This window comes from Gigantopelta aegis, chromosome 4 (assembly GCF_016097555.1).
Source record: "Gigantopelta aegis isolate Gae_Host chromosome 4, Gae_host_genome, whole genome shotgun sequence".
Taxonomy (NCBI): Eukaryota; Metazoa; Mollusca; class Gastropoda; order Neomphalida; family Peltospiridae; genus Gigantopelta; species Gigantopelta aegis.
Window position 1 is genome coordinate 10136648 of NC_054702.1, and position 24517 is coordinate 10161164.

At 40.8% G+C, this 24517-nt stretch overlaps 1 protein-coding gene across 1 annotated transcript in view; it reads right to left on the bottom strand.

Moving 5' to 3' along the window:
- LOC121372644 (xaa-Pro aminopeptidase 1-like) overlaps positions 1 to 24249 on the bottom strand; it is a 53427-nt gene extending 29178 nt beyond the window's left edge. The window contains exons 1-3 of the mRNA XM_041499086.1: positions 24122 to 24249; positions 2844 to 2953; positions 11 to 115 (exon numbers count right to left, since the gene is read on the bottom strand). Coding sequence (XP_041355020.1) covers positions 11 to 115; positions 2844 to 2953; positions 24122 to 24191 — 285 coding nt within the window. The 5' untranslated portion in view covers positions 24192 to 24249. The remainder of the gene's footprint in view (positions 1 to 10; positions 116 to 2843; positions 2954 to 24121) is intronic.
- Positions 24250 to 24517: the final 268 nt, after the last annotated feature.

Here is a 24517-nt window from a genome sequence, read left to right on the forward strand (position 1 = left end):
AGCCGGTTACCTGGTGAGCATCTTCCGACGGGACGATGTAGGCGTGGATTCCACTAAACCGACCGCGGAGAGCGCTCAGTCGCGCAGTCGTATCCACCCGGGATGGCGGGACCGGCTGCAATGTGTTAAATTAGTATCATTATTATCATTACTATTTTAAACATGTTTAAATAATTATATTATTACTATTACAAATACGTTAATTGATTATATTATTACTATTACAAACCTGTTAAATAATTATATTATATTATATGTATATATATGTATATTACTACTCAAAAGAATTTAAGGGTCAAACATTTATAACCAAATAAGTTTCAGAGTGTATTAGATTGATGATGTAAACTACACCAAAAATTTAATTTATTGTTCCATATTTACAAAAAAACACAAATAAACGTCACTGTATACAAGAAAGTCACATGACATGCTGTCAAAGTTGAAGGTTGTCAAACATGGATTTTACACATTAGAACATTCGTTTAATAGTGTGTGAATCCACCCCTGGCGCGAATACACTCGACACATCGTTGCCTCATGCTGTTGATCAGACGTCTGAAGAACTCTTGGGGAATGGCCTGCCACTCTGCCATAAGAAGTTGACCCAGATCATGAAGGTTGGCCGGAGGGGCATGGTTATCCCGAACTCTCCTGCCTAATTCGTCCCAGGCGTGCTCTATTGGGGCCAAGTCAGGCGAATATGCTGGCCAATCCATCCTGGCGATACCTTGTTGTCTGAGAAAGTCCGTTACCACCCTGGCGCGGTGGGGTCTGGCATTGTCATCCTGCAGAACTGCCCCGCCGCCAGTCTGCTGAAGGCCTGGGAGAACCAACGGCCGGATAATTTCATTCAGATAGCGGATTCCATTCAGATTGCCATCCACCACATAGAGGGGGGTCCTGTGGTGGATAGAGATGCAGCCCCACACCATGACGCTGCCACCACCGAACCGGTGACGTTGTCTAACGTTAACGTCAGCGAAGCGCTCCCCAGGACGTCTGTAGACACGAACCCGACCGTCGTTGAACTGGAGACTAAACCTGGACTCATCAGTGAACATCACTCGACCCCACTGAACACATTGCCACCGCAGATGAAGCGTGCACCAGTGACGTCTGGCCGTTCTGTGACGTGGTAGGAGTGGTGGTCGAACAGCCTGGCGACGGCAGCGTAGATTATTGGCTCTCAGACGATTGCGTATGGTTTGATCAGACACTCGAGTTCCATTCGCAGTCCGCAGATTGTCACGTAATCGGCGTGCAGTGGTTGTGCGTTGACGTAGAGCCATATTGGTGATGTAGTGGTCCTCTCTATTTGTAGTGCTTCGGGGTCTTCCCGAACGTGGACGATTTCGAACAGAATTCGTTGCTTGGTACCGTTGCCACAGTCGGCCAACGACACTCTGACTAACACCAAGTCTCAGAGCAACATTTCTTTGCGTATTGCCATCCTGAAGCCAAGCAATAGCCCTTCCTCGATCTTCGATAGTCAGTTGACGTCGTACCATTGTCGAATTTGGAGTGTGCACCGTACATGAACGCAAGCTCCAATTATACGGAAATTAAGCATTGGGAACATGGAATACACATGCAAAGCGTGCAAATGAAGCGCTTTGTGAAAAAGCAAGTTATGGGCACTTAGCAGACCTTTCGCTTTCGCCCTAATTTACGTGCAAATGTAAGCATGTTTTCGCCATTAGAACTAGTCGACAGTGTCAATGACAGTGGATTTTAATTATTTATGGGTTGCTTAGACCCACTTTCGTCAAAATGGAACAATACCATGCGTGACATTATGGTCTAGCTAATATAATTGACATTCAGAAAATAATGTCGAAAATATCGTCTGACCCTTAAATTCTTTTGAGTAGTATATATATGTGTGTATATATATATATATATATATATATATATATATATATATATATATATATATAATTATATTATTATTATTACAAATACGTTAAATAATTATATTATTACTATTTCAAACATGCTAAATAATTATATATTAACTGTTTTATCTTGGAAAAGGTATATCAAAGAAAAAGAAAGAACGATATGTTTTATTTAACGACACAAAACATTTTTAATTACCGTTATATGGCGTCGAACATATGGCTAAAAAAAACACATAGATAATTACTGAAGAAACCCGCTGCCGTCACACAATGTACTACTCTTTTTCGATTAGCAGCAAAGGATCTTTTTATAAAGCATTTCACAGATAGGATAGTACATATCATGCCCTTTGTTAGACCAGTTGTGGATCTCTGGCTAGAACTAGAAATAGCCCAATGGACCCACCAACAAGGATCGATCCTAGACCGATAGCGCATCAGCCGACCGCTTTACCTCCTGGCTGCATGCCACCTAGTGATGGGAATAGGTTTGCATTTCATCATCGATCATCGGTTATAATCGGTTGGCACCAACTGATCAACTTTCGATTACAAAATCGGTTACAAATATATGGCCATAAGAATTATAATGCACCTATTGTCGTGTTCATACTGCAAATGACCAATTTTACCTTTAATAACTATTTAATATAATTGTTCTTTATGTACACATGAAAACAAACCCAAACCACTATACATTTACATCAATGTTATTATTTAAACTGGAGGAACAGTTACAGTTGACATTTTCCCACACAATCGATTATGGATTGTTATAATCGATCATCACATCGTAAGAGACAATCCGATCAATTTTCGATTATAATCGATCAATGGAACATCACTAATACCACCCCTATGCAAAGGTTATATACATGTATGTGTAACTGTTTTACAATTAGAAAATATGATAACTATAAAACTAACTGAACCACGTACCGCTCCTGGTTTGCAGGAAGGGCGGTCATTGACTGACTGGGGGGTGGCTCGTCGTGATCGCTGGTGTATGTCGACGTTCTCGATGTCAGGGTCACCACGTGCCACCAGCACTGAAAATGTAAACAAAACTTAATGCATTAAAACTGGCTTTTAACCTCGTTCATTTGCCTGGGGAAAATCTCTGCGGAGAATCTCGTACCGGCTCCGCTGGCATTGTTGTTAAGCCATCGGACATAAGGCTGGTAGGTACAGTGTTCGCAACACGGTACCGGCTTCTACCCACTACTAACTACTAACAATTAACAGCTAACACATTGTCCTGGACAGACAGCCCAGACAGCTGAGGTGTGTGCCAAGAACAGCGCGCTTCAACCTTAACTGGATATAAGCACGAAAATAAGTTGAAATGAAAATCTCGTGTATGTGCGTGCTCAACGTAGGGTCGATGTTAATACGTGTGGACTGGATGATCGTGTCTTGATGACGCAGTTAGCTTAACTTAGATATATCGTTGTATGCCGAAATATTTTTGTGTTGGAATGTTATTAAATATTCATTAATTTGTTCGTTTATTCATTAATTAATTCATTCGTTCATTCATTCATTCATTCATTCATTCATTCATTCGTTATTCATTCATTGATTCGTTTATTCATTTGTTCATTTATTCATTCAGTCATATATTATTTCATTCATTCTTATATTCGTTCGTACATTCTCATCAAAGACTGCGGTATGTGCTATCCCATAGGAACGTGCATATAGAATATCCCTTCGTACTTTATCGTTAGAAGTATGTGGCGATAGCAGGTTTCTTCGTTTCCTTTTTCTACATCGAAAATGGGCAGGACGTAGCCCAGTGCTAAAGCGCTCGCTTGATGCTTGATATTCACTATTAATGGCAGGACGTAGCCCAGGGGTAAAGCGCTCGCTTGATGCTTGATATTCACTATTAATGGCAGGACGTAGCCCACGGGTAAAGCACTCGCTTGATGCTTGATATTCACTATTAAGGGCAGGACGTAGCCCAGGGGTAAAGCGCTCGCTTGATGCTTGATATTCACTATTAATGGCAGGACGTAGCCCACGGGTAAAGCACTCGCTTGATGCTTGATATTCACTATTAAGGGCAGGACGTAGCCCAGGGGTAAAGCGCTCGCTTGATGCTTGCTATTCACTATTAATGGCAGGACGTAGCCCAGGGGTAAAGCGCTCGCTTGATGCTTGCTATTCACTATTAAGGGCAGGACGTAGCCCAGGGGTAAAGCGCTCGCTAGATGCTTGATATTCACTATTAAGGGCAGGACGTAGCCCAGGGGTAAAGCACTCGCTTGATGCTTGCTATTCACTATTAATGGCAGGACGTAGCCCACGGGTAAAGCACTCGCTTGATGCTTGATATTCACTATTAAGGGCAGGACGTAGCCCAGGGGTAAAGCGCTCGCTAGATGCTTGATATTCACTATTAAGGGCAGGACGTAGCCCAGGGGTAAAGCGCTCGCTAGATGCTTGATATTCACTATTAAGGGCAGGACGTAGCCCAGGGGTAAAGCGCTCGCTTGATGCTTGATATTCACTATTAAGGGCAGGACGTAGCCCAGGGGTAAAGCGCTCGCTTGATGCTTGCTATTCACTATTAATGGCAGGACGTAGCCCAGGGGTAAAGCGCTCGCTTGATGCTTGCTATTCACTATTAAGGGCAGGACGTAGCCCAGGGGTAAAGCGCTCGCTTGATGCTTGATATTCACTATTAATGGCAGGACGTAGCCCAGGGGTAAAGCGCTCGCTTGATGCTTGATATTCACTATTAATGGCAGGACGTAGCCCACGGGTAAAGCGCCCGCTTGATGCTTGCTATTCACTATTAATGGCAGGACGTAGCCCACGGGTAAAGCGCTCGCTTGATGCTTGATATTCACTATTAATGGCAGGACGTAGCCCACGGGTAAAGCGCTCGCTTGATGCTTGATATTAACTATTAATGGCAGGACGTAGCCCAGGGGTAAAGCGCTCGCTTGATGCTTGATATTCACTATTAAGGGCAGGACGTAGCCCAGGGGTAAAGCGCTCGCTTGATGCTTGATATTCACTATTAATGGCAGGACGTAGCCCAGGGGTAAAAGCGCTCGCTTGATGCTTGATATTCACTATTAATGGCAGGACGTAGCCCAGGGGTAAAGCGCTCGCTTGATGCTTGATATTCACTATTAAGGGCAGGACGTAGCCCAGGGGTAAAGCGCTCGCTTGATGCTTGATATTCACTATTAATGGCAGGACGTAGCCCAGGGGTAAAGCGCTCGCTTGATGCTTGATATTCACTATTAAGGGCAGGACGTAGCCCAGGGGTAAAGCGCTCGCTTGATGCTTGATATTCACTATTAATGGCAGGACGTAGCCCACGGGTAAAGCGCTCGCTTGATGCTTGATATTCACTATTAAGGGCAGGACGTAGCCCAGGGGTAAAGCGCTCGCTTGATGCTTGATATTCACTATTAATGGCAGGACGTAGCCCAGGGGTAAAGCGCTCGCTTGATGCTTGATATTCACTATTAATGGCAGGACGTAGCCCAGTGGAACTTGATGCGCGGTCAGTGTGGGGTCGATCCCCGTCGGTGGGCCCATTGGGCTATTTCTCGTTCCAGCCAGTGCGCCACGACTGACATATCACAGGTCGTGGTATATGCTATCCTGTATGTGGGATGATTCATATAAAAGATCCTTTGCTACTAATGGAAAAATGTGGCGGGTTTCCTCTACAAGACTACATGTCAAAATTACCAAATGTTTGACATCCAATAGCCGATGATTAATAAATCAAATTGCTGTAATGGTGTCGTTAAACAAAACAAACTTTATCTTTCATTCATTATTCATAAAGTTACTTGTTTAATCATTCATTCGTCCGTAGTAGGTGGGTCCTATAACGGCGTGTGTGTTAAAGGTGTAATATCACACAGTAAGCAGTATTGTTGTGTTTGAGGCTGATGGGTTCTGAGTTCGTATCTGAGTACCGATTCCAACATGGATTGGGTGTACAGTTCAGAAATAACTACATTACAGAAGTTGATCTAATACGTTTGTAAACTATATTTGTTGAATATTTACTTATTTCGGTGTAATTCGAGAAAATTATACATGTATCAATGATGCCATATAGTTAGTGTTGAAATGTTGTCATAATCATTAAATGAATTATTATTTCAAAACACTTTCGTTTATCTCGATGGCTACATTTGAGTGTGGCTACACCACTGCCCTCTCTCTCTCTCTCTCTCTCTCTCTCTCTCTCTCTCTCTCTCTCTCTCTCTCTCTCTCTCTCTCTCTCTCTCTCTCTCTCTCTCTCTCTCTCTCATACGTATTAAATAAATGACCATAAGAATTAAGATGATATTTCCGTATAAACAATACATATTAAATTAACTATTGTTTGAATGATAGTGTGTCAACCAACGCGGTATTACATTGCGGTCTAGCAGATGACAATTAATTTCCCAGCTTTCTCGTAACATCCGTATGACACTTGTGTCATAGAAAATTGTTCTAATGTTACTCAGTACTACGTAAGATCATATGACGTTCCTGTATGCCATTGTGGTATTAGCTCGCGTGTCATCTAGCCCCGCCCTCTTTATATAAGTAGGGCAGTGCTTGTCAACATTGGAGCTATTGTGATATTTACATAAAGTGTGAGGGTTTTCCTGTGTCAGATTGTAAAATTAATTTATTATGAAGAGTGATAACATAAACACACAACCAATACAATGATGGGTTCACCGTGTTGACCCGTACACGAAAGTCACACCGACCAATGAAATTAACACTGATAAAACTGATTGTTCTGTGACGTATGTTAATGGTGCGAATTCGTCTTAAATAAGATGTAGTTAGAAAGGCGTTTAATTTTTGTAACTTTTTATAAAACAGAATAATTCACAAGATACTATTTATTTTATAACTCGTTGCTTAAAAGAGAGAGGGGGGGGGGGGGTTGGTGTAGTTTAAAATCTCGATCTGGGTGGGAGCCGGTAATTGGATGCGAACCCAGCACCTACTAGCTTTAAAGCCGAATACCAAACAACTAGGCTATCGAGGCCAGTTGTATCGCAATTTGTCTGTTATGTCCTCGGTCGACTAGAGTTTCACGGACGTTTCGCCGGGGTGATATATGCGCCTGACAGGGTGATGCTTAACAGATTGTCGGCCGTGTGCCAGATGTACAGTTACGTAACATAAATGAATTTATGTCTGGGTTCGCCGAGTATGTGTGTAGTAATCTGGGAGTTTCACGGGCTGTCTGCATTGCATGTTGTTACAGTCGTCGGTAACATTGCGCAAGAGTTTTGTGGAACTATATATAACGGAAAGAAAAGACAATTTGATTAATTGCACCTCCGCACATTTTTAACTTAGGCTATTTTTGGTGTCTTACATATACGGTTATTTCAAAACTTGGTTGAGAGGAAACCAAGTGTTGTCGAATCTAGGGAAAAGGTTACAGGTACAAAAGTTATGGAGACAAAACCACAGTAATACAAGTCACAACTTTTAAAATATATTAGTCAAGCAAATAAATCAAAGACAGGTAGTAAGAGGTTTACTGTTGCAAATAAATCAAAGACAGATCAAACACGTTTTGTCACTGAGAGTTTGTGTCGCTGTTCTTTGTTTTCAGTGTTGGTGGTTTAAGCGGAAGCTCCACCCGACGCCACGAACAAATGCTGACAAAGTCTTGCGGTCCTGAAGATGATCCATGCACAATATGTAGCCACTTTCTTTAATCTAACCACTTTCTTTAATCTAACCACTTTCTCTAATCTAGCCACAAGCGAACGAGACAGGGGGCAGGGGCATGGCTGGAGCAAATCCTCAAATTCGGGCAAAAAAGATAGAAATATTCGGGCAAAATGAGCTGGCATGAAACCTTTTCACCATGTATTTCCACCATTCTACCCACAATATTAGTTGTCATCTGTGTAAAAGGGCATAGTGATTTGTTTGTAACTCTATACATTAGGCAGTAATGTTAATATGAATAAATGTTGTTATCCAGATTCGGACATTTTTGTTTAATTCGGGCAAACATCAGCCTACCCCTACAAAAATAGGAGCCCGTATCTAGCCTAATCAGTAAGCTGGACCAAAGTTCACACACAAGAAGCCACATACTCGACAAACCCATACAGTTTGTTATATAAAAGTTATGACTTTTTCTATGACTTTTTTTCCTGTTACTTTTTTCTGACATTTCTTCCTAAGACTTGTTTTCAGTCACCCTGTCGTCATAATGTCTACTCTTATCGATAAAGAAGCAAAGGAAATCTTATATATACTTCCCATAGACAGGACAGTACATACCACAGTCTTTGATTACATATAGTGGAGTACTGGTTGCATAGGCAGGGCAGTACATACCTCAATCTTTGTGTGGCACTGGTTTGGGCGGGAAAGTACTAATCAATCGAGGGCGATCGATCCTGCGATCCACCGCACCTCAGGTGAACGTTCTACCCATTGAGCTTCACCATCCCAGAACAGAACTGCAAAACCAGAGGTGTGTTTAGGAGGGCAAGCGATCGCTGTTTCTCGCAAGACTGATGAGATGAATGTGATATGATACAATACAATAGTACCAGTCAAATTGTTCGCGAGCGCTTGGCCTCCTGAACACGCCACAGTTGTTTAGGTTTTACTTTACCAAATAAAATTCCATAGGTGACATTGTTAACGTGTGTGGTTAAAAATACTACATGCAATATATCATATATCAACCAAACTATGACGCATAAATACCAGTACTACAACTCCTCCGTCAAAGTATTAACTGAAGAAAGTGCAATCTTTCATGGCTCATTTTCGATATAACCGGGTGTTTTTACAAAATTATAGTACTTCGTTTTACAGGTACCGCATACTTGCTTCAAGCATAAGGCTACTTGACACAGTGGTACTAGATGAAATAAAATTGCATACATTGATTGCCTAGATAAAACTAAATTTTTTGACAACAAACACTGTCACGTTTTGTCACCAATGGCAGGACTTGAGGTATTAAAATGGTGCACCTCGAACTTTGAGATTCCCAGTCTGAAGCTCCACGCGGTTAGACGTGTTTGTTTCGCTTGTGCACAATGCACGTGCTTTCGTGTGCTCGACTTGGGGGTCCTTCATTTCGTTGTTCTTGTCAGCGAAATGAAGTTTTCTACTGGGATGTATGCGGCCATTGGAACTGATTGAACGCTGGAACGCTTCTCGTTTCGACAGCCTGCACCACCAGGTTGGATTCTTTTTCAGCGAGATTCCTTGCCTCCACGTCATTTCTCCGTCTGACTGTCGACTTGGTTTTTTTCGTGACTTGTATGACGTCCATTCCGCAGAACGCCACGATTGTTCGCGTTTAGTCTCTACGTACGAGCCTGTCCTAGCAGCACTGGAAGATTGACCGCCCCACTCTAAGAAGAAATAGGAAGCGGGGTCGGCCCCTACTACTCTTTTTGTAGACTTTACTTTGTTTTATTGTGATACCATCTTGTATCCTCCGGAGTCGGGCCCGTCCGCACCACTATACCAACCCATGACGACTGCACTATACCCTAGTCTGATACTCTCTCTCGTTCAGACGGATCCGGCTTCTCAAGATCTGTATTTCAGCACAGCACTACACCTTCAACGTCTATCGACTGTCAATCTAGGGGTTTTCTTGACGGGATGTAACCCATCTCGTCCCTTTAAGCTGTGCACCCAAACGGCCTTAACGAGGCCACTCGCGTGAACATATCGATCGGACTTTAAACTTTTAGATCTGCGTTCAAAATTTTATGTCGAAATTACTTCTTTTTTTTAAATATTATTAAATAGTCCGATCCTCTCTTCTTTCTCTTATTTAATTTTGGACTGTCCTTCTAAAATGCTCCAAATTATATAAATATTCGGCCGAGAAGTCAATTCTTTTTCATTTTTGGCTTGTAACCTTTTTATTTTTTTTATTTAATCTATTAGCTTCTTTACTAATTGCTATTTTCAAAATTCTGCCCATTTTCACCCCTCCCCCCCCTCCCCCCCCCCCCCCTCCATCCCGAGTCAGGCCACCGATCTTATCGGAGGTCGAACTCGGGATGGGCGTGTTCGAAACCCTAGTGGTATATGGGCACGTTAAACTAGTTATCATCATCATCATCATCGAACTTTGACCCAGCCGGATGGTATTTGGTTTAGTACTACCTTTATTAACCACCAAAGCTTGAGATGAAATACGTTGAGATGAATAGATCCTAAATTCGACCATATCTAGTAGTACCCACTCACTGTGACAAATCAAACATAAATAGGTTAAAGATGAATTATAACTCATAGTGTAACACTTCGTTGAAATATCCAATCACTGTAGGTTATGAATAAAATATCACCACGGATATAGCTAGCTGTCGGTGGTTATGTAGAAACTATCTGGGCTGATAGGTTTGCAAATACCACCCTCTGTGACTTGAAGTTTGAGCATATTCAACACAGGGCTGTAGCTCTTTTTTTGTGCACACCATTTTTAGAACACAGCTGAAGTTTGTTTTGTTTAACAACACCACTAGAACACATTGATTTATTATGGTCAACAGGCTGGTAGGTACTGGGTTCGGATCCCAGTCGAGGCATGGGATTTTTAATCCAGATACCGACTCCAAACCCTGAGTGAGTGCTCCGCAAGGCTCAGTGGGTAGGTGTAAACCACTTGCACCGACCAGTGATCCATAACTGGTTCAACAAAGGCCATGGTTTGTGCTATCCTGCCTGTGGGAAGCGCAAATAAAAGATCCCTTTCTGCTAATCGGAAAGAGTAGCCCATGAAGTGGCGACAGCGGGTTTCCTCTCAAAATCTGTGTGATCCTTAACCATATGTCTGACGCCATATAACCGTAAATAAAATGTGTTGAGTGCGTCGTTAAATAAAACATTTCTTTCTTTTTCTTTGATTTATTATAATCATCGATATTAGATGTCGAACATTACATATAGTCTTAGAGAGGAAACTCGATACATTTATCCATTAGTAGCAAGAGAACTTTTATATGCACCATCCCACAGACAGGATATATCAGTCGTGATGCACTGGTTGGAACGAGAAATAACCCAACAGATCCACCAACGGGGATCGATCCTAGACCGAACGCACATTGATCAGCGCTACGTCTCTTCCCTTTAAAAACGTGTGCTTTATGAGACGTACATTACACGCAGCTTGACAATCACACCAGTCTCACTAATGTCGAGTTATATTGTGTGAGAATAATATGTATTATTCCATGTATAGTTATATACTATAATACGAATTGATTTTGATCGACAGACTCTACAGTCGATCATGCAGGGCCGTTCCTCGCCCCTCTACATTCTAAACGTGAGGGTGTGGGGTGTTTTGAGGGTTTGGGTTTTTTTTGTTTGGGGGGGGGGGGGGGGTGAGGGGGTATTTGGGGAAGTTGAGATTTTTTTTTGGGGGGGGTGGATTTGTTTGTTTGTTTTAAATACCCCTTTTGTCTGTGTGGAATAGACCTATTACTATTCCCTAATTCTTCTGGGCGGGACGTAGCCCAGTGGTAGAGCGCTCGCTTGATGCGTGGTCGGTCTAGGATCGACGTTGGTAGGCCCATTGGGCCATTTCTCGTTCCAGTCACTGCTCCACTACTGGTGTAACAAAGGCTGTGGTATGTACTATCTAGTGTGTGGGATGGTCCATATAAAAGATCCCTTGCTGCTAATCGAAAAGAATAGCCCGTGAAGTGGCGATAGCTGGTTTCCTCTCGCAATATCTGTGTGGTCCTTAACCATATGTCCGACGCCATATAACCGTAAATAAAATGTGTTGAGTGCGTCGTTAAATAAAACAGTTCCTTCCTTCCTTCTTTCCTTCCCTAATTTTGCCTTGAACATAACCTTGAAAACAGGAATGTGAGGATCCGAAAGTCGTGAACCTGTTACATGTCCGGGTCATGACCCCGTGAGAAAATACGGCATGTCTAGCCTTCTGAGCACAATACCGCGGAGAATGGGGGCTTCCTCTGTTCCGCGGGCCATGAATAACAAAAAGCGAGATCTACATTAAAATGAGGTAAAAATGAAGAAAAAAAGAAAAAAACCTTGGAACAGATGTAGGACAGGTTTTAGGTCTTATGAGCTGTCAGTGCATTTCAAAGGTCAAGAAACAGGTTAAGTACGGAGCGCTAACAGTGACCATCGTATGACAGAAACCACTGATGGACGTTTCGTGGTACTCCACAACTGCCATACATGTACAAAACCGAAAACTATGTTTCTTTTTCTTCTTCTTTTTGTTTGTTTGTTGTTGTTGTTGTTGTTGTTGTTTTGTTTTGTTAGTACTTGTAAAAAACTAAATCGTTAAAGGGACATACCCTAGTTTTTTAAACATTAAGGCATATTTGTCACTATTAGAGCCGTTTATTATCACTGAAATCAAACATTCTTTAGATTGTCCATTTCCGTACAACCGTAGTGTTTCTGGTCATCCTTAAATTTCTACAAAATTCATTTTTCATATTTTTAAAAACGCACGTGCGTCTGAGAAGTAACGGTCATGGAGTCGCGTTTTAGTTTATTTTTAAGGGTATTTCAACTTCACAGACTCTTGTTTTACTCAGTGTCCATTTTCACGGGTTGAAACTAAAGTCTAGGTGAAAAATGTGTCTTAGTGTTTAAAAACTAGGGTCTGTCCCTTTAATTATCCTCCATATACTCCTCCCGTAATGAGACCGTTTATATTATAACTTGTTTCTTATGATTGTACATCACTCGCTTTCGCTCGTAGCTGCCTGGTGTACGAATGAGAAATGAACTGCATAAAATGGGTAAATATTTAAAGGTGATCCATAACTGGTTCAACAAAGGCCATGTTTTGTGCTATCCTGTCTGTGGGAAGCGCAAATAAAAGATTCCTTGCTGTCTGTTGTAAAAGAGTAGCCTATGTGGCGACAGCGGGTTTTCTCTAAAAAACAGTGTTAAAATGACCATATGTTTGATGTCCAATAGCCGATGATAAAATAAAAAAATCAATGTGCTCTAGTAGCGTCGTTAAATAAAACAAACTTTACTCTTTTTTTCGTAAAGGTGCTATATCAAGTTGCACAATGACGACTTCCTCCACCTACCTAACCACACACCCCTCTCCAGTTTTCTTTTTTATATTTATGTTTCATAACCCAGTAACTACGAACCATTCATATACATGTGCAGATCATGGTCGAAACGGCCAACCTGTTCAGAACATGGTCGAAACGGCGCACCTGTTCAGAACATGGTCGAAACGGCGCACCTGTTCAGAACATGGTCGAAACGGCGCACCTGTTCAGAACATGGTCGAAACGGCGCACCTGTTTAGAACATGGTCGAAACGGCCAACCTGTTCAGAACATGGTCGAAATGGCCAACCTGTTCAGAACATGGTCGAAACGGCGCACCTGTTCAGAACATGGTCGAAACGGCCAACTTGTTCAGAACATGGTCGAAACGGCCAACCTGTTCAGAACGGCAAAGAAAGAAAGAAAGAAAGGAATGAAAGAAGGTTTTATTTAACGTCGCACGTATCTCTTTTTAATTACGGTTATACGACATACTATGATCAAGGACCACAAACATAATTAGAAAGGAAACTTACTGCAGCCACTCAGAGGGCTAATATTCTTCGATTAGCAGCAAGGGATCTTTTACATACACCACCCCACATACCACGGTCTTTGTTACACCAGTTGAGAGCACTGGTTGGAACGAAACATGCTGAAAGCTGGATATAAGCACGGAAATAAATTAAAATGAAATATATTTCTTCCAAATGCGGGGCAGGACGTAGCCCAGTGGTAAAGCGGTCGCCTGATGCGCCGTCGGTCTAGAATGGATTGCCGTCGGTGGGCCCATTGGGCTATTTCTCCGTCAAGCCAGTGCACCACGACTGGTGTAACAAAGCCCATGGTATGTGCTTTCCTGTCTGTGGGATGGTGAACATATAAAAAATTATGTTCTACTAATGGGAAAATGTATAGGTTTTCCTCTCTAAGACTATGCCAGAATGACCAAATGTTTGACATCCAATAGCCGATGATGAATAATTCAATGTGCTCTAGCGGTGTTGCTAAACAAAAGAAACTTTAACTCTTGTTTTTTCTTCCAAATGCACACAAGTAAACTTTACTATATTATATTATTACCCATACGGTTATAAATATCATGTTACATATTAAAGTGATACGTCCCACTAGAACGCCAAGTGGGACGTAAACACTTCGTGACGTCATCGAATGGCGCACTACACCCTAACAAACGAGATGAGTGATATAAATCAAGATCGATTATGGGTAATAAATAGGATATTAAATTCGATACCATTTCGCAACATGTTATGTCCCACGAGAAATAATTTCGGGACATAAACATGATATGAAATGGAAGCTCGTTTAATATTCTATATATATATATATATATATATATATATATATATATATATATACTGTCAAAATGTCCGTCTAGCTCTTACAGTCCGAGTTCTCTGGCTATATATATATAAACTTTCTCGAGCACCGACGGGGTTCGAGCCAACGGGAATCAACTGTGTGTGTGTGTGTGTGTGTGTGTGTGTGTGTGTGTGTGTGTGTGTGTGTGTATACATATACACATACACACACACACATATATATATATATATATATATATATACACATACATACATACATACATACACACACACACACATACATACATACATACATACATACATACATACATACATACATACACATACAGACATATAGACATACATACATACATACATACATATATATTTTTTTTTTTAATATCCCCTGTGCCAGTGCGTCATTGAATATATGTATGTTTAAGTCAAAACCCGACATACATACAACAGATATATTCAAAATATAAAAATACATACAGACATACACATATACACATATACATGTACACATACATACAGACATACATACATACATCAATACATACATACATACATACATACATACATACATACATACATACATACAGCTCAGAGCGTATCGTGGTTAGTCTTGCAATTTGCGGGCGAATCGGTGCCACAGGTTCGAGTCCCAGCAACGGCATGGGACAATTTGTGAGGCCAGAAAGGATTTAATTATCCCCTGTGCCAGTGCGTTAATATCTATGTATGTAATAGTCAACCTCGACATACATACAATATATAGATATTCATACATCAATACATACTAGCCAGTGCCAGGTCTGCCCACTGTTTCATGCACGTAAGCGGGATCGACCGCGTAGATTGTAGGCCCCATGCATATGGTTGAGTTAAAAGAGCTTCCTTTTTATGGAAGCTTCGATAGCTCAGAGCGTATCGTGGTTAGTCTTGCAATTTGCGGGCGAATCGGTGCCACAGGTTCGAGTCCCAGCAACGGCATGGGACAATTTGTGAGGCCAGAAAGGATTTAATTATCCCCTGCGCCAGTGCGTTAATATCTATGTATGTAATAGTCAACCTCGACATACATACAATATATAGATATTCATACATCAATACATACATACATACATACAGCAACGGCATGGGACAACTTGTGAGGCCAGAAAGGATTTAATTATCCCCTGCGCCAGTGCGTTAATATCTATGTATGTAATAGTCAACCTCGACATACATACAATATATAGATATTCATACATCAATATATATATATATATATATATATATATATATATATCGCCAGACATCTTTCATTATGCGAAATGGCATGTGACATATGTACGTTTAAAATCTGTAATGCATCATTAATCTGCCAAAATAACTGCTGTATCCTAAATTCGAGTTCTCTATATTTAATCATGTCGTATTTTCGATCGTCAGTTTCTGGTGAGCTGGTTGTGTATGGTACACAGTTGATGTCATATTCTACACGCTTAATAACCGGAGTTTTAATATGTTTGTAACAGACAAAATATGTTGCTTGCTGATTTCGCAGGTCCGTAGGGAGCCCAACATTATTGGTCAGGCATAGTTCGACTTCATCACGTGTGAAGGATGCGAAATAAAACACCCACTCATCTCTTAATTAATTTTTAATAACAGATACGTTTTGTAGCATTATGGGAAATTCTGAAGCAGAAAGTTTCGATGACACTGTCTGGCGATATTATATTTCGAGCAGGATTTATAACAGCATGCAGAATGTCCCTTTGTCATCGTATTTCGTTGTTGTTGTTGTTAGTGTTGTTCTTGTGGTTGTTGTTTTGTTAGAAGTTTTTTGTTGTTGTTGGTGGTGGGGTTGTTTACGGGTTTTGGGGGGTTGGTTGTGGGGGGGGGGGGGGGGGAATAAATCAAAATCAGACCAAATATTGATCAATCTGTCGCCTGACCGCCTTATTGCTTCTTATGATCTAGTTTCGTCAGATTTGAACGTTTTTAATATATTTCGTCACAAGGATACTTATATTGTGAGTGATTCACAATTGTACAGCAAATTAATTTAAAAGGATCCAGTTACAGCATGTTGAGCGATGCTGGGAATAAAGTCAAATAGAGACCGTCTGTCTGGATGTGTATATATATATATATATGTATGTGTGCGTGCGTGCGTATGTGTGTGTGTATGTGTGTGTGTCTAATAGACAGCACATATGACAGCACATATTAAAAGAAATTGTAGCTTTTTGCTGTATTCTGTGAGCATTTTGAAGCAGAAATTCGCATAGGCGTACGGGATCCCAGTTTTGTAAGGGCGCAGGTCGAGTTTGACCGAATTAAACGAAAATGCCCGAATCTGAATAACACCATTTATTCATATTAGCATTACTGCCAAATAAGCTCATAGGGTTGCAAATTAATCACTACGCATATGTACACGGACTACAACTAATGTTGCCCGTAGAATGATGGAAATAGGGGTCTCAGGTTAGCACATTTTGGCCGAATATCTCCTATGGGGGTTTTTTTGCTCGAATTTGAGGATTTGCTCTCCCCCCCCCCCCCCCCCCCCGCACACACCCACACTCACCCACCTCCTGTCTCGTACGCTTATGGAAATTAGTTTCGATGTTTATTTGGGTTTTTTGTTGTTTGGTTGGGGGGGGGTTTGTTGGGGGGGGGGGGGGTGACGATATTATAATATTCTTTCAAAGGGAACCAACGACACAATGCAGTTACTGAGTATGTGTTGTTTTTGTGTGTGGGGTTTTTTTTTTTAAATAATATTTTTAAAAACCAGTCTAAATATTGGACAGGTCTTACCGTATTCCACGACCTTGATATTAACGAGTGTGACTTGTGACAATGACTTGTTGATACGTACACTCAGGTTTCTGGTGACGTTTACAAAGGAGGACAGCGCGATGTTTGCTCAAGTTTTATGACTGACTGGGCCATCACGGCGTCCGCTGGGACACGAGATGTCGATGTACATTTAATTTTACAGCTCGTGACCGTGGCGTTACGAGAGGGTGAACAACCATTAAATATTATACAGTCGTAATGTTCGCCACACATCAATGATTTTAACAATGAAAATACTATAATTTTATTCAAAAAGTGATGAAACGACGTTCGCTTGGTGTACTAGAAGCCGTGGGGTCTCCGCTCGGATATGTTCCTGTTCCAACCCATGTTACAAGATTGCTTGTTGAAGACAATAGTATGCACTGCCAGTTTTCCGTTGTGTGATAAAGTGTAAATAATAAGACGTCTAAAAGTAAAACGAGTTAAATAATTTTCTTTTTTTTTAGTAAGCACTTAGAACTTTTTATTGAATATTGGTTTTAAACAGTATTGCATTTTAAGGGTCCTAAAATAGGCCTTTCTTGTTCAGTAATTAGATATTATGATCTCTTATTTTTATTGCAGAATGCATCTTCTTGTTATTATCAAATGGGCACTTATGACAAATTATAATAATTATTTGACTAAAATGTGCCGTTTATTACAAAATGGGCCCCAAACATCTGTAAATTATACGTGTCGTATCTATCACAAGCGTAGGAAGCGGGTGGCAATGGTTTTTGTAAAACAAATTACATATATTTATATATAAGTGTGCGTGTGTCACCACACTTTTTGGCACCTTCCTAAATCCGTGTCTACGGAAGAAAGGTGATTACTGTTATGTTGCTACGGTGTTTCAACTTTCCAGTTTGAAATCGTTCATTATTTTTGGATAAGGCTTCAGGACTATGTTTTTTTTCTTCTTTGAGTATTTACTTTCCTCTCCTATCTTCACAGACTCTCGGTGTGTGTTGTTTAGTTTTGTCTTCTTGTTGTTGTTTTCTGTTGTTGGAATTTGTTGTTTTCTGTATGGGTTCTTTTTTTGGGGTGTGGGGGGTGTTTTGCATGGGGTTGGGGGTTTTTTTGTCTTTTTTTTTCTTCTTTTTTTTCCTTTTTTTTTTTGGGGGGGGGGGGTCTATTTTGTCTTTTCTAATATTACTACGTTTTCGTAAAAATGTAACTGTTTGGTTCTTTATACCTGAATGTCAAGCCAAAATGTCAAAAACGTGTGAATTGTGAGCCGACATCTGGACTGAATGATGTAGCCTACAGAGAGTAACTGCTGTGAACCTGGATAGTCAGTTCCCTCATGCATTGCTGTGTAGCCCAGTGATGCACGGTCGGTTTGGGATCGATCCCTGCCGGTGGGACCATTGTTCTATTTCTCGTTCAGTCAGTATATCAAATGCCGTGGTATGTGCTATCCTGTCTGTGGGATGGTGCATATAAAATATCCCTTGCTACTAATGGAAAAATGTAGCGGGTTTCATCTCTAAGACTATATGTCAAAATTACCCAATGTTTGATATCCAACAGCCGATGATTAATAAATCAATGTGCTCTAGTGGTGTCGTTAACAAACAAACTTTAGATTACCTGTTATGAACATGCTAAGCGGATATTTAGTTCTATCGTGCATTACTGCAAACTATGTGCTATACAATACAATAAAACTAAATCGAGAAACAATAACATGCCAAACTGCAGACTTCATTCAAAATTCACTATTGCAACTTTGCGATCTCGCAGGAAAGTGCAAAAAGATTGCGATGTTACTTAAGAGGGCTTAACTACTCTATGGGTATATGTACGACCACTACACCCTCTTCTCTACCACTAGCCACTAACAACTTATCCTCGATCCTGGACAGACAGCCTAAAATAAAAAGCTGAGGTGTGTTTGCCCAGGACAGCGTGATTGAACCTTAATTGGATATAAGCAAAACAATTAAATGAAATGAATGATAGCTTAAATTACAGACTCTAGTTTTAAACTCATGACAATGAATACTTTAATATACAAACCGGTAACACACTTGCATAAAGTTACAGCAGAGTGAAATAAAACAAGTCTGTGACGTTGAAACGTGGAAATATTCTTAAAAATAGACCAGAGTTCATCCATATAACCGTTACATCTCAGAAAGAAATGCTTTATTTAACTACGCACTCAACACATTTTATTTACAGTTATATTTTGAGAGGGAAACCCGCTGTCGCCACTTCATGGGCTACTCTTTCCGATTAGCAGCAAGGGATCTTTTATTTGCGCTTCCCGCAGGCAGGATAGCACAAACCATGGCCTTTGTTGAACCAGTTATGGATCACTGGTCGGTGCAAGTGGTTTACACCTACCCATTGAGCCTTGCGGACCAGAATGACTGGAAATTCTTCGGATAACTTTAATAACGGTTCTAATAGTGAAAAATACGTCAAAGTGTTTAAAAAAAACTAGGGTTTGTCACTTTAAGAAAACTTTGTGAATTAGACAATAGGGACTAGAGACAGTGAAAAAATATCGGGGTATTTTAATGATAGAGTGTTCCACAGATAGACAAAAAAGATCTGTCTTAAACTAAAAAGGGGCATTTTTCGTACTTTCTAGGGGGCATCGTGCCCCCTCCCGACCCCCTCTCGTCCACCTCCCGCAAGATATAGCCTTGAAATTGCCACGGCAAAACTTGTTTTCGCAAATATCATTTTAATGTAAAGTTTATTATTTTAACATTGGAGAGTGAAAAAAAGTTCTTTGATGTTTTGAAAGTGTGTTTAAATAATATGTCACAGAGTACTGCAGTTGGAGTGTGCGTAAATATGCAAGTTTTACAGGTGTTGTTAATACAAATATTTCTTAACTCTCTCTGCGGCGTATATTCAGTACAGTGTATATATAGCGATACAGACAGATTGTTGACAAGGAGACCCAAATGTAACAGTGACCTTGTTAAAAGTTCACTGCCTCCCGGACTTTTCAGGTTGGACTATACCAATTCAAATCCCATAGGCCACCATGTTAACGTTTGTGTTTAAAAACACTATATGCAATATATCAACCAAACTGTGACCCATAAATATCAGTACTACAACCCCTAACTCAAAGTATTAACTGCAGAAAATGGTACCTTTCATGGCTCATTTTCGGTATAACCAGATGTTTCTGCAACACCCCTAGTTTTGCACAAAATTTTAGTACTTTTTTTTACAGGTACCCCATACATGTTCCAAGCACAAGGCTACTTGACACGGTGGTACTACATCAAATAAAATTGCATACATTTTTAGCCCAGATGAAACTAATTTTTTTTACAACCAACACACTCACATTTATAACCAATCACAGGACTTGTGGTGTTAACTTCTCTATCAAAAGTTCGGTACACCTCGAACTTCGACCCAGCCGGAAATTAATTGGTATAGTGCAACCTTCACTACCACGTCTCCTCAATGAATTCTAAATCATGTTAGCGTGAAATCTGGTCCATGTTCAGCCAGACCGAGCAGAAAAACGTCCGCTAGACTGGTTTAAAAGGAATGACCACTTCGGAAACCAGTCAAAATAGTTCGCAAACGTTAACGAAAAACGGCTGGCAGAACTTAGAGCTGGAGTAGCCTGTGGTGATTCTGTTGAAATTCTATTCATTCAGTCATTCATTCACTGTTATTTTCGTGTTTATATCCAATTAAAATTCAAGCACGTTTTCCTGAGCACACACCTCAGCTATCTGGGCTGGTCAGTGAGCGAGAAGTCGGTGTAGTGGCCGTATAACCCACTGAGTGGGAGCCGGTACCGGGAGGTGAAATCAGTACTGTAGTATTCTGGGGTCCAGTTTCATCCCATTGTTCAATGCGGCGGACATGTGACTACAATAATATCATTCAATCAAAATGGTTTTATACCAGAATATCATTATTATTATTATTATTATTATTATTTCATTTCATTTTTAATTATATTTTCGTGTTTATATCCAATTACGGTTCAAGCACGCTGTCCTGGGCACACTCCTCAGCCTATCTGGGCAGTCTGTCCAGGACAGTGGGTTAGTTGTTAGTGAGAGAGAAGAGTGTAATAGTCTGACACGTACCCATTGAGTCGTTAAAACTCGCTCTGGGTGGGAGCCGGTACCGGGTTGCGAACCCTGTACCTACCAGCCGTATGTCCACTGGCTTATCCACAACACCGCCGAGGCCGGCCAGGGAAGGAAGGAACTGTTTTATTTAACGACGCACTCAACACATTTTATTTACGATTATATGGCGTCGGACATATGGTTAAGGACCATACAGATATCGAAAGAGGAAACCCGCTGTCGCCACCTCGTGGACTAATCTTTTCGATTAGCAGCAAGGGATCTTTTATATGCACCATCCCACAGACAGGAAGGCAAAATGCCACGGCCTTTGATATATTAGTCGTGGTGCACTGGCTGGAACGAGAAATAGCCCAATGGGCCCACCGACAGGGATCGATCCCAAACCGACCGCGTATCAAGCGAGCGCTTTATCACTGGGCTAGGTCCCGCCCGGGCCGGTCAGGGAGTGATAATATTAATAATCATTCCGAGACAAAAGTATGACTAGAAACGAGAAAGGCTTGAACTAGCGGTGGGGTCCAGGCAGACCCCAGATGAACGGATTAGTAAGTTCTGGCAACTCTACAATTGCTGTTTCAAACAAGACACTCAGTTTTTTAACAGGAATACCATACACTTTGCAAAAGAGTCAGGTACCTTTAAGAGCGGTAATTACGTAGCGTCACTCAGTCTGCTTGACACAGGCGAGTGCTTAAAGGCACTACCCCGAGTTTGCTGCCACTTTAACATGTTTACGACATGCTGAGCCTTGTTGATAACTGAAATTACATATTAATGACATTTCTTTCTTTTGATAATTATTGTCTGTGTAAACAAGGTGTTTCTTGCCCTAAGGTTTATAGTAGCCCAAACCAGATTTTACCTCCCAATAATTTCGTACGTACGAGAAAAAATAAAATACGAAATTTTACAAATGATCTGCTACGAACATTAACTCACAACCGCAAACACATTGGATACACGCAGCCACTGCCATAAGCGTACGAAACGGGTGGGGGTAAATTTGCTTTAACAAATCCTCAAATTCGGGCAAAACCTATAGCGCTATTCAGTCAAAATGATCTTACCTGAAACCTTTTCACAATGTATTCTACCCACAATATTAGTTGTAATCTGTGTAAAAATGCGTGGTGGTTCGTTTGCAACCGTATATAGCCTACAGGGCTGCAGAAAGTACTCTCCCGCTCGCCAAATGCGAGTAAAAATTCTGACGGACGAGTTAATAAATGTAATCATCAGTCCGACGTGCGATCCGTCTTTTTCTCACTGATTAATTTAATTTGTTCTATACATATTTTGTTTTTGCATTGAATCCGTGGTGTGTTCTGAATAGATAGTTCTGTTAAACACTTTCGGGATATCACTTGAATTTTGTAAATCTATATAAAAGAAATGTGAAAAACATAGTATTTACCAGAGTATTTCAAAATTTATTGATTTGTCAGTCAAGGTTTGGGTCTTGTTTTCGTTTGCTACATGAAAATTATTTTTGTCATTAAATATATATATAGTGAATGAATGAATGAATGTTTAACGACACCCCAGCACGAAAAAATACATCGGCTATTGGGTGTCAAACTATGGTAATGCAAATATCAATATAAAAATTAAAGATTTAAACAAAAACAGTGTAAAGAACTGTGCAAAAACACAAATATCACAGAGAGATACTGAATTTTACTAAAAACTTCAATTTTGTGCTGTATTGGCCATTCTCAAAGAAAATGTTACACCCCTGCACCACGGTGAGGTTACAGCACGCGCAGGGGATATATATAGTGACGACAGAGTATATTATAATACTGTTAAACTATAATGTATTCTATATGCTGACGGACTAATAGAAAGTCTAGTAAATTTAAGTTGGTTCTGGTCCGGCGAGCTAGTAAAATATTGATCATTTCCACACCCCTGTATAGTTGTTTGGTAGTAATGCTAAAACGAATATCCAGATTTTTTTTAATTTGGGGGAAAATGATCCTGTCCCCTAACAAAAATGGGAGCCCGTACGCCTATGGACTCTGGTATTCTAAGGCAGATAGGTAGGTAGGTTTTAACGTGCATATTCAGAGCAAGCTGTTGTAGCGCACGCCTGTCATGGGCGCAGGTGTTACTTCCGCCGGCTCCTCCGTCCAGGACAGGAGAGGGTTGAGGAGGATGGAAGAGGGGATTGCCCGCGCTGGCATGTGCAAGGAAGTACAAACAGCCCGACCAGGGTCGATAGCGGTCAGGGGGGGGGGGGGGGGGGGGTATTTTTGGTGCTATTAAATTTGCAAATGTCCTGTAGGATTAGGTCCGAAAAGAAAAGGTTGTGTACTTTCATGAGGTAATGTTAACGGTTAATTTGGAACGGTTCAACGAAATTAATTGAAGCTATCTGCTATTCTAAATAACAAGTTGTATTTTATTTAGTCACCAAAACATCTTGCAGCAATCTCATGACAGTCTCTTTAAAATGGGTGATTACAGATGGTGGACTAATTGAGGTGACTGTTTTATAGAAATAATTGATTAAAAGAAGTGACTGATACATAGCTGCTTCTTGGAGATTCCTTCTTAAAGATACGCGCGCCTCTCAGAATGTTAGATATTACTGGCGAAAACTGTCTTCCTTGAAATGTGACTTCTCTACATCTGGTTGTGTAAAAAAAAAAAAAATCTTAGTTATGCAAAACGATCGCTTTCTTCGTCGACGCTATGAAGATGGCAAAAACCCACATAAAAACTTAATAATAAAATGGTACAGTAAAATGACTCAAATACGCATTTTTATGTTTGCTTTGAAGTCTGTAACAAAATACGAACGTGCATGTATATAATATCTATACGTACATCCGTACAGGTGCATATTAAACCGTCTAGCATGCAGGTATAAGTGTAGTATGTCTTGTACTCACCTATAATGAGCAGTGTGAAGAAAAGAAAGGTGAAGTTCGCGGCCCTCATCGTGTAGCGCTGGTAATCCATTGTGCTATCCCAGTGAGCTCCTACGGAATATGTCAGCGACTCGTTACGCGGCTCGTAATGTGAGGCTTAAATAAAACTATGGAGGGCCGTCGCTTCCACAAATCTCTTTTAGTTGTCACTGACGAGTCGACTCTTGAGGAATCGGAGCATTTACTGGCGTTCGTTCTCCTCAGTATGGGTATGGATAACAGAGAACTGTTAAAGCACGCCTGTCGTGGACATAACTTCTAACTTGGTAACAGAGTTCTGGCCTCGACAGCTGTTCTGAATACGCCGCCAGTGTAAATAGTATTCAGAAGCGGGCTAGGGTTTTGGTGAAGGGTTTT